The sequence below is a fragment of the Nymphalis io genome, chromosome 5 (genome assembly GCF_905147045.1).
Source record: "Nymphalis io chromosome 5, ilAglIoxx1.1, whole genome shotgun sequence".
Lineage (NCBI taxonomy): Eukaryota > Metazoa > Arthropoda > Insecta > Lepidoptera > Nymphalidae > Nymphalis > Nymphalis io.
In genome coordinates, this window is record NC_065892.1 from 2610446 (window position 1) to 2622788 (window position 12343).

Genomic DNA, 12343 nt, shown 5'->3' on the forward strand with positions numbered 1-12343 from the left:
TCTTGATCATTCATCATTGAAAATCTACAGCCAGAATCGGTGGCAGTTATATTAAAATTACTGGAAACGACGATTCATAAATAAAAACCTCCGTGAGTCTAAGTATAATATGATTTACTATTTAAGATAAAGCAAAATAAACAATGAAAAACATATTTTTAAGACCTGATGGCAAAAACAATATGCCAATGTCTATTTTTTTCTCTGTCTTGTACACAGTGACAGTATGAGTATATGCAATGATATTCACAGCCCAGGTAATGTTTGTTGCATCGCCGCGAATGACAGACTAGCTAATCGTCCCGGCTTCGCACGGTTATATAAGAAGAAAAATTTAACTTCGAAAGAAGTTGCGTAAAATCCGTTCTTAGTGAGTGTCTGTAACTGTGATAAATTTCAAATCAATCGGGCGGATAGTTTAGGAGATCTCGTGATGAGTGTTATTTCGCTTATATAGATTTGTTGTAAAATATTAACCTCAAGCAAATGAAAGTTAAATATAACATAATATAATAAATTACTTAACTAACATTATGCTAAAATTTTGAATTTGAGTTAATTTATACAGAAATTTCAATTAATGTATAAAATGAAAAGCTGAAATTTAAACTTTTTTATCCTTACATAAATCAAGATTTAATAGAAAATCTCTTTAGCTAGTACTTCATCAGTAACAAAGGCTATAGATAATAGGCTATATTTTATTAACTAATACAATATATTTTTATTATAACGTAGAAAGTTAAAATTAATAAATAATGCGATAAAATATCACGCCTGAATTGATTTATAGTTGAAACAGATTTTACCTAACTACAACGGTCAAGAAGTTAATATTTTCTCTGTATGTTGTTTGTATTTTTTCTAACATATGTGTATTTACTGTAGAACCTTTGGTTTTATCTTATACGACATAATATACTCGTTCAAAAATATTCTTCATTAATTATATAATAATAATAATATCCTGGGACTTTATTCACACACGGTCATCTGTTCCCAAATTAAGCAGAGCTTGTGCCATGGACACCAGACAACTGATATACTACATATACTACTTTTCTTTTGTAAATACATACTTATATAGATACACCCAGACTCAGGACAAACAGACATGTTCATGCACACAAATGTCTGCCCTGTGTGGGAATCGAACCCACAACCTTCGGCGTGAAAGGCAAGTACCTACCAACCACGCCAAACGGCTCGTCATATATACGCAAACATTATTATTTATTCAACTGTATTAATATAATAAATGCGAAAGTAGCTCTGTCTATCTGTATGCCTGTCACGCTTTCACGGCTAAATCACCGAAAAGATTTTGATGAAATTAAGTAAGAAGTAAGTGTATGGTATGAAGTAACCTTGAACCAAGGAAGCATAGGTGTTTTATACCGAAAGAAAATCAACACAATTATTATTTTGCCTTAATTTCATAGACTTATGTGAAAACAGCCTCGAAGCGATTTGAATTTATGATTTAAATATATGTTCTATTAGCTTAGATCCGTTTAAAAAAGAAATATTTTAATATCAACATTATTACACACATACGTATCAAATTCAAATTTATAATGAGAAGTGACAATTAATATTTTATTTGTACAAAAACTTCATGATAAGCAAGAAAAGTTCTACATCCATTAGCACCATGTTTACGCAGTAAGCCCAGAAATTTGATGTTTTCTGAAACCACGCACAATTTTATTAGTTCACATTTCAGAGTAAAACTTTAGGGTACACAAGCTTATTAAGGGCTGGAAAACATTTTATTACCATAAGGCACAACAATTTCATATTTAATGCGTGTGTTTTCAATGAATTGTATTATAAACTTTTTTATTTGCTCAATTCAAGTAAGATAACATATGAAATTTATTACAACTTAAGACATGAACGGTACAAAAAAATGTACTAACTTACACTTATGTCATTCAAATAAATTATCCAAATTGATATATCTGAAAACTGTATCCGCCAAGCGTCATCCTGACCCTTGGGTTATTATGGTATCTAGTATTACAAACTTAACGCTTTAACGGTATAGAAAAATGAAATGAATAGTAATTACAAAAAGCCTTTTGCATTATGACGAGGCGGTTGGCGTGGTTTGTGGATGCTTGCCTTTCACGCCGAAGGTTGTGGGGTCGATTCCCACCCAGGACAGATATTTGTGTGCATGAACATGTCTGTTTGTCCTGAGTCTGAGTGTAATTATCTATATAAGTATGTATTTACAAAAGAAAACTAGTATATGTAGTATATCAGTTGTCTGGTTTCCACAGTACAAGCTTAATTTGGGATCAGATGGCCGTGTGTGAAAAAAATGTCCCAGGGTATTATTACTATGCAAAATAACAAATATACCTACAAAGTTGAAAGTAACATTTACATTTCATAACATTTAGATAAAACGTTTCAATTGATGTACAGATTTTGTTTAATAAAAATTAACCAGGATGTGTATTTTAATTAAAAACACGGGCTTTACCCGAAGACTGAGTTTTTAATCCCGAACATAATCTCATTTGTACCCTAATAACTTTTTAAAGCTCATGCAAGAAAATCTTGTAGCCTTTTGTATTAATTTAGATAATTTTATAAAATTACATTTCTTGCAACCGATAAATTGATATAATCATTTTCTTTTCGTTTTAGATTTTTTTTATTGTTAGGTAAATCAGGCAAAAGTATTCTTGCGATATCACTCAATAATAATTAGCATGAAAATGTTCTTGATATAATGTCATTCATCCATAGTTTATTCTGTTTTTTTTTTATTTACTTGAATGTGATAAGGTTGGTATAAATAGTTTTATATATAGAGTATCTTATGTATGTATTTACTAGGATAAAATTTTAACAGTATCTTGTTGGATAAAAATCGATCTATTGATTTTTGTGTAATACACAAAAAATAACATATTAATAAAATCAAATAATTCTTTTTTACTTTTTTTTTATTTGTTATGACAATTTTAGTGAAAACAGGTTAAAAGAAATTGTAAAAAACTATGTAAAGATCTAATATAACTATTTTAAAAATACCCTGTATACTTTGAATAGTGTAAAAACTAGTCATTTTTCGACATTTCGTTAGTGGATCAAAAAATTAAAACAATAATTCCAGTATCTATATTCAAAACGCGTAAAGTCAATAGTTTCCTACCTACGTGTTTATGGGGATTAGGATTAGGTCCATAAAAACACTGAAAGGTTTCAATCGTGTAATGGACGTTACGCAGGTGTTGATAAACTTATCAACTTCCACTGATAACGTATAATTATCTTGCGTGCTTTTAATAAAGTAGATGTACACTGACTAGATAACGGTATTTTTAATAAGCTTTTTTTGTATTTATTCACATTCAATCAATCCAATTTCTTTATTCAATAATAAATTTCAATAGGTGTACTTATTAATCATGATCGAAGAAATCGAAAGTACGAAAAAATATTTAGACCTGAGAAAAATAGGCCAAATTAGTCAGACCAAGTAAGTAAGTATTACATAATATTACTAGATTTTATTTTTATTTACAATTTAGCATCTTTGAGTTGGAATATGAGTAATTTTTTTTAGATTCTTTTCTTGGGTTTTGTTAAAAAAAACGTAGTGTTTTTGTTGTTAAATTTCCATCTTTGGTAACATCCAAGTCATATCTGTCATTTGAAAAATTACTTAAACTAGTGGCACCATTGCTTTGAATTAGAACTGTCAGTACTTACGTACTTAGTACGCTCCTTCGCGATTACTAATTATAATCAACGACATTCTACGATATATATATTTAATACAACCTAAAACAAACGCTTGTTAATCTATAGCTAAGGTATCATTTTGTTTCTCTTTATATAAACCGGATCAGTACTTTTTATTTATTTAATAATAAGGAACACCAACAGAAATACGTAATATAAAAATACAAGTTTTGTACCAAACCTAGAATCGAACAATAACAGCCCGTTAAAGTCCCACTGCTGGGCTAAGGCCTCCTATCCCTTTTTGAGGAGAAGGTTTAGAGCTTATTCCACCACGCTGCTCCAATGCGGGTTGGTAGAATACACATGTGACATAATTTCAATGAAAAAAAAAACGCTGCTCCAATGCAGGTTGGTGGAATACAGATGTGGCTGAATTTCAATGAAATTAGACACATGCAGGTTTCCTCACGATGTTTTCCTTCACCGTCAAGCACGAGATGAATTATAATCACAAATTAAGCACATGAAAATTCAGTGATGCTTACCCGGGTTTGAACCTACGATCATCGGTTAAGATTCACGCGTTCTAACCACTAGGCCATCTCGGCTTGCCTAGAATCGAAATGAACCTCTAATTACTGGAAAGCATAACATTTAATTATATTGATATTATTATTTAAAATTAAAAAATAAAAATATTTATAGTGCGAAGCCGAAAAAAATTACCTCCTCATAATATTAGTTATATTTGTAACCACTTACCTCACATCTATACATCCCGTAGTTATTGTCCCTGCATCTAAACTCGCATAAGCAATAAAAGAAACATCATTATCTCTTGGGGACTCATCGTTACCTGGTACAAAATGTTTCCTTATTTTTTCAGTCTATTTTCATTAACCATGATGAGTTGTAATAAACGCCATGGCTGTAATGGCCCTCCAGATATACCGGATACAAATATTATTAAAAAACTAATCTGGATGTGAATTGTTCTGCTCGAACAATCAATTTAAATATATTGTTTTCCGATGTAAGTAAGCAGTATAACTACAGGCTCAAGGGACACAATATCTTATGGTGGTTTCCCACGGTGCGTGATATTACGGACGCACGTCGACTAGCCCGTACCGATGCACCGTGCAAAAGTATCGTCTGAGGAATCGCAGACCAGGCCTATATAGATATAGTGATGCGTCAGTTTCACCGCAAGTCGGTAAATGCAATGGTGCGGTTCGAGAACCGCTTATTACTTTACGCTTTATACTTTGCCTTTTGAAATGACAAATGAATCTCAAGAGCGACACAGATTTAAAATCACTGAAACTGAAACAGTTGAATGTTCCACGTTTTCCAATCATGCTTCCGCACATTGACAGTGTAATATATCGTTTGTACTTCTTACAGCTTATGGACCAAGATGGCTATATTTAATTTCATAATTTCATTAAAAATTAGTTCACAAGGTACTACAAGATTAATCTTTAAAAAAAACATACTTAATTTTTTCTTTAGAAACTGCTAATAGCATAAACAGATGTACACTTTGTTACGAGCATTCAAAACAATTAATTATACGTAGTAACAGAGAAATCTTACAATAGTTTTCGAACAATCGCCGTGATGTTATGGGCTCAGGATACTAATTTGTCGTTTGACAGGTCGAATGGGGACACTTCAGCAATTCGGTCGCATTTTGGAAAGTCTTATAAAAATATAACTTATAAAAACAAGATGAGAATTTATTTTTATGTTTTATATAATTAAACATTAAATTAAATTTCATCATGTAATATTATAATTTTTGACGAGTTGACATTAACTCTAGTCCGGTCGATTGAACACGAACTGCACATAACACAACTTTTGAGATTTGTAAATCTCCAAAATATCAATTTTTAAAAGAGTTACGGTTTTTATATTTAAAAAAGAAACTAATAAATGATAAATTAGTTTAAACATATTTGTCACACGGGACTGAAGTATATAGAAAAACACTATACACTCCGGATGTAATGATTACGTTTATTTTTCATTCTATTCTGGCTTTTTCGGTGAGTGGACGAACAAAACACGTGCAGTCGACGTATGAGTTTATGTGGAGCTCGCAGTCAGTTCGTGGCCACCACAATTCTATCGAAACGTCAAGCAAATTCTAAAATCGAATACATCATATTAATTTAAAAGAAAATACAAATTAAAACAGCCATGAATCATACTTTATTTTATATTATTTAAGATACATAAAAGTAATAAGACCGCTTTTTTATGTTCCCAGATTATGTGTTGTGAAATATTTGGCAACCATAAATAATGTTTCATACAAAGCTACTGTCGATACATTTTAAAAGGCATTCACGTCGAGAAAAAAGAACGTGTCATTTGCGTAAGCGTGATGTTGTGGTCGAATGAAACAACAGTTAACTTCAATTATCTTCAAAGAGACTCCAAATAGTCCGTTTATAAACAGAATTTTACTGAGAAATGTCCTTTGAACACTTTATATACAAATGAAAATAAAAATAGCTTTTGTACAAATGATGACCGTGTGAAATAGTTCGAATACTAGCAGAATTTTCCCGCAAAAACGCAATTCTTATTATCTGGGTGAAGAATGAACCATTTCTCCTGTTACTAATAGGGACAATAAGAAGGATGTGAACTTTAACTATTATTTTTCAATTTGAAGCTTAAGGTATAAGATATTGGCATACTTATATTGTATTTTTTACCAATAAGCGTTTCAAGTATGTTATTTACTTAATCACTATAATTTTCCAATAATAATTATAAATATAGATTAGTAATTTAGGATAATATTAAACGATGCATCAGAAACCAATAAGAAATAAAGATATTAAGCGTACTTTATGTATTTTTAAGACATTTAAAACCATTTAATAAAACCTGACTTTTTTTAATTGGTTTATTTTTAATTTATTAATTAATATACCTGCTTGTAAACGATCCAGCTATCACATTCATACATTATTTTGACATTTGTATATTATTTTTAGTTTATTACAATATTTTTTTCATTACTTCCTTAGACCATATTTTATAAAAGAATAATGTTGATAAACATTACGTATAGTTTTTCGAATACACAGAAATTACAACGAGAACAAATGGCCGAGCGAAATCTAAAGTATTTGTATGGATTTTAGCCAAATTGGTTTTCTATATCGTAGCACTTACTAGCTGGTCAATTAGTTACTGATAAGTGTGACTATCGGATTCATTATTCGAATTTGTGTGTGTGTGAATGTTCCAACTAATGCAGTAAAGTCTTGTATCCGCAAAAACAACAGTTTCTCATTCGAGATTTAGTGGTTATCCAAATGTTAAATAAATAAATAAAAAATTAAAATCCAATGAAACATATCACAATCGCTCATGTTATATTAAATTATATACAAGAAATACTAATTAAAGTATCTTATTTATAAACACGTTAATATAAAATATAAAAACTCATATATTTTTATTAAAAAAAATATTAAGTTTTTGAAGTCAGTAGTAATTCTTCCAAAACTTTTTGACAGTTTGAAAATAGTAGTCATCTCGTATAATTTTTTTCATTGATTTCGAATATTTAATTTATTTAATTGCAGGAATTACTAGTACTTTTTACCAAAAGTAAAGTCTTAATGAGTCTTATAATTTATATATTTCTTTAAGTTTGAAGTGATTTAAAGTCAGTGATATAATGAGAACCACGAGCCATTAGCGGCTTTCGCGAACCAGGTGATTAATATTATATGGTTTTAGAGAATTGTATTTCCGTCATCAAGAAACTTCGGACATTAAAGTAATGTAACAATGATAGATATATTAAATGTATTGACGTGTACTGGACACGTGTTTTGTTTCTAAAGCTGTATCTGCATCAGAAGAAAATCGGCACGCAGCTGGCAATTTCTGTATTTGAAACTATTGCAAATGTAACTTAGAAAGTTACCAACATTTACAAAATGTATACTGTACTGTATACATTAATTGTGACAATTTTGAGTTAATTCAGAAACTTTGTAACCAACGTCCAAGTTTCTTATTGTCCTTTGTTGGAGACAATGCTTGAGATTTCAATACATTATGGTTAAGAGCTTTGGTAATCATAGAATAAAACTAATAATACCAGCCCGTAAATGTCCCAATACAGGAATGGCCTCAACTCCTCTTAAGTAGAATGTTTCGATCAGACTTTTGTGGACTGCATTATCCATTGTTTTTGTTTAATGACTTACATCATTAACCAACAAATGCTATACTTATCGGTTATTACACAATTTAAATATTAAAAAAAATCAATTTTCCTAAAATGATAAAAACTGGTGTTATAAATGCAGTTAAATTCCATTTAGGTAAAGTTTAATTATTGTCAATTAAGTAGTAGAGTTTAGTGTAGTTTATTTTAGACCTTATATCAAGTGCGAGAAGGCTCAATGGCGGATAAATATTTATAAATATTATTAAATAATATTTGTAGTTCATCTCTTGTATTCTGTCACATGTGTATCCTAACTTTCTTGGAATAGTGTGGCGCAAGAAGCTCCAAACCAAAAAGAGAAGTCTTTGCTCATCAGTAGGACATTTATCTAAAAGCTTTTATTTTTTATTATGTATTAATTATTGTGAATCAATGATTATGTATCCCAAAACCTTGTTTCAGACTGTCCAGTTTACGGTGATGTGGGTCCTCTTCGTTCTGATTGTGGTCCTGAACGCGTCCGTCATTGCAGCATTGCTTTGCACCAATGCAAGGAAGAGTAGAATGAACTTCTTCATCATGCAATTGGCTATTGCAGGTTTGGCATTTTCTATTTCATTTCAACTTTGCTACTAGTATTTAGCTTTTAGCACAAAAAAAACTGTTTATTTATATTTCAAGAACGTTTTATGGAATATTTTTGTAAAGTGAGCGTGTTAATTATATTATTTGTAATGTTGAGTTTCCTTTTTTAGACACAATAAAATATGACTCATATATATTGGATTCAAATGAAATATAACATTGCATATAAACTTAATAGAATCTATATCCTATTTCACAAGAAATAATTAACTTCAAATCAACTTCCATTATTACAATAAACTTTCGCATTTATTATTTATATATTCTTAGTGATTATTAAAAAGAGTGAGATTTCTAAAAGCTGCCATCAAACTGTTATTTATTTCTTAAGATTATCTTTTTTTTAATTACATAATGCAGCCGAATAATTACTGAGCTAGTGATGTGATGAATTTTTTAATACAATTTTAATTCGTCATTAAAATAAAATGATACGTATATAATTCTATGTTTACATAAAACAATAATTTAATAATTTACAAAAAAGTCTTTGTTCTACGACTACGACATTTAGTATAACAACTTTATATAGAAACAAATTACATTTAATTGGAATATAGATTTTGTCACCAGTATCAATCAATAGTACAAGATTTCAGCTCAGATTTACTTACATACTTCTTTATCATTCATTGTTAAAGTAACTTATCAGTATTCTGATTTAAAAATGTCATGTATTTATTGCACAATTATTATATTTACTGGTGGTAGGGCTTTGTGCAAGCTCGTCTGGGTAGGTACCACCCACTCATCAGATATTCTACCGCAAAACAGCAATACTTGATATTGTTGTGTTCCGGTTTGAAGGGTGAGTGAGCCAGTGTAATTACAGGCACAAGAGACATAAAATCTTAGTTCCCAAGGTTGGTGGCGCATTGGATATGTAAGCGATGGTTGACATTTCTTACAATGCTAATGTCTAAGAGCGTTGGTGACCACTTACCATCAGGTGGCCCATATGCTCGTCCGCCTTCCTATTCTATAAAAAAAAAAAAAAAAATATTATTGGAAGAAATAACGTTCTTTACCGAAATATAGTATTAGTCCAGCGATGACAACGTAACAAAGAAGGGATCATGAGAAATCTATATACATGCGTTTGGTTTTGAACCGTTGCACTTTGGAGCAATAATGCAAGTATATATTTCTTAAAGATATTACCATTATTGCCTCTAGTTACGGCTGCTTCAATATTCACAATGAATATCGGAATTGCGATTCAAGGGGTAAATTCGGCTTGTATTCTTGTCACGATATATATTACTTAATTTTGTTTTGTATGTATTAAGTCCCTAATTTAAATAATTCTTTAAAATCCATGATGTCTTATGAAATATATATATTTAAACAAAAGATGCTTAAATCAAAATATCAAGTAATTTAATAGCAGGTATCAAATCTTACGAAAGCGTTCATGCTTTCCTTAAAATATTTTGCTTTACACATAAAATTTTATTAATTCTACACTTATTTCGTTGTCTATTCGATGTATATGTTTTATATGTATATGTTTTATAGTTTTTTAAAAGTAATTTTAATGTTAAAAACATAGTTATAATTGACGAGATACTCTATAGCTGAATTATGTATTAAAATTAACATCAAAAAAGAAATCAATATTTTTTTATTTTTACCACGAGGATATTAAAATTAATTTTTTTAATATATCATTTAACTGTATGCGAATATTTTCATTGTATATTATATATAGCAAACTATAATTATGGCTATATAATAATGAATGATCATAAGTTGCTGAAGTTTTTGTAAATATAAAAATTGAGATGTGATAGTGTTCTGCAAACTGCAGACTGCAGATGGAGTGGCGCTTATAATACCGGATAAAGTACTCATGATCCGGTAGCATTACCTAACATATCTACATATTGAAACACAAACTTTTACGTATGACGTGATTTTTTTTGTGTTTGTAGTTTTTTGGAAGCATTTTGTATTTCCAAATCCTAGAATATTCAACGCATTCAATAGATAGTATAAATTAAACAATCAATACACGAATGAGTCAGTAGAATAAAGTTTTCTGAGTAAAAATTACTATACAGCTATAATTACAGATTGATAAAAAAAAACCTAAAAACTTCGAAATGAAGTTTGTTATACTTCTCTGAAAAGAACAAGGCTTACATTTGTTACCATTATGTTATAAAAAAAACAATAGAAAGACAAAATAAGGGTATAAGATTACAAAACAAAAAAAAAATAATCGACATGATTTTATTACGAAGAATTTGATATAGTACTAATAATATAAAGATCTAAGTTATGTACGTTTTTTCCCGAACTCGAGCCAAAACTACTAATCTTATTGATATAATACTATCATATGACGGGCCGGTTGGCGTGGTTGGTAGATTTCACGCCGAAGGTCGTGTGTTCGATTCCCACCCAGGACAGACATTTGTGTGCATGAACATGTCTGTTTGTCCTGATGTCTGGTTGTAATTATCTATATAAGTACGTATTTACAAAAGAAAAATAGTATATAGATATTTTACATGGAAAACATAATATATCAATATGAGATATGAGATCAAATATATTCGTAATATGACGTTAATAAGAAAGATACATCTTACGTTTGTATAAGTATTGCTCTTTCATGCTCTCGTAATCAACGTAACCCCTAAGGGTGCACCCGGATTATGAAGCAACATCCGCTCATAACTTAATCATAATGTCGTAATTACTTGGATAAACTCGGATATTCATACTATTATAATTTTGTTAGTTACTCGTACGAAACCTCTTTTTTGTTAATGCTTAATTTGAAATTTTAATATCTTTGTTCACATATTTTTACTGGTGGGTAGGACTTTGTGCAAGCTCGTCGCGGTAGGTACCATCCAATCATTAGATATTCTACTGCAAAGCAACAGTACTTGGTATTGTTGTACTCCGGTTTGAAGGGTGAGTGAACCAGTGTAATTACAGGCACAAGGGACATAATATCTTAGTTCCCAAGGTTGGTGGCGTATTGGCGATGTAAGCGATGGTTAACATTTCTTACAATGGTAATGTCTATGAGCGTTAGTGACCACATACTATCAGGTTTCCCATATGCTTGTCCGCCTAAGCTTTAAAAAATATAGTAAGACATAAAGTAGAATTGTAATTGACGTTTTGATTTTTTATAGGAACGTTAGTCGTAAGCTTCTTAGTATCTTAAGCATGATTTGATTTGCTTTCTCGTTTCTGATACGCAACGAACGAAAAGACCTTAGTCTGGAATACCCTCCCGACCTCCGTTTTCCTCACCAACTATAATATGGGTACCTTTAAGTCAAGAGTGAATAGGCATCTTCTAGGCAAGCGCGCTCCATCATAGACTGTATTATCACTTTCCATCGGGTGTGATAACAGTCAAGCGCTAGCTTATATATTTAAAAAAAATGATTAGGTAAACTTTTCGATGAATTTCCTTTATTATATTTTATTTGGTTGAGCGTTCTAGTTTGAAGGTGATGGAGTCAGTGTAATAATAGATAAGAGGGACAAAACATTTATTAGACTACGTGACTAGGAGCGCCGTTGACAAACAATATTGTCTATGGCGTAGCTATTTGACAGTCTGCATTCGTATGTTAAACAGCTACTCTTGATAGAATGTATAAAATTTCATTGTTATCGTTATCGTCGCATACATTGGTTTGTGTAGGTGAGAAGTACTGTTGCTTCTGAATTAATACTGCTTAAGGTTGACTGCTTTTTATTTAAAATATTTGGGACCGACCCAGGGCTTAAGTCTAGGAGCAAGAAATC

The 12343-nt window shown here is 30.6% G+C and overlaps 1 protein-coding gene across 1 annotated transcript in view; it reads left to right on the forward strand.

Annotated features, from left to right (window-relative positions):
• Positions 1 to 12343, forward strand: part of LOC126768518 (cardioacceleratory peptide receptor-like) — a 126610-nt gene that overhangs the window by 90184 nt on the left and 24083 nt on the right. Inside the window, exon 5 of the mRNA XM_050486682.1 lies at positions 8381 to 8516. Coding sequence (XP_050342639.1) covers positions 8381 to 8516 — 136 coding nt within the window. The remainder of the gene's footprint in view (positions 1 to 8380; positions 8517 to 12343) is intronic.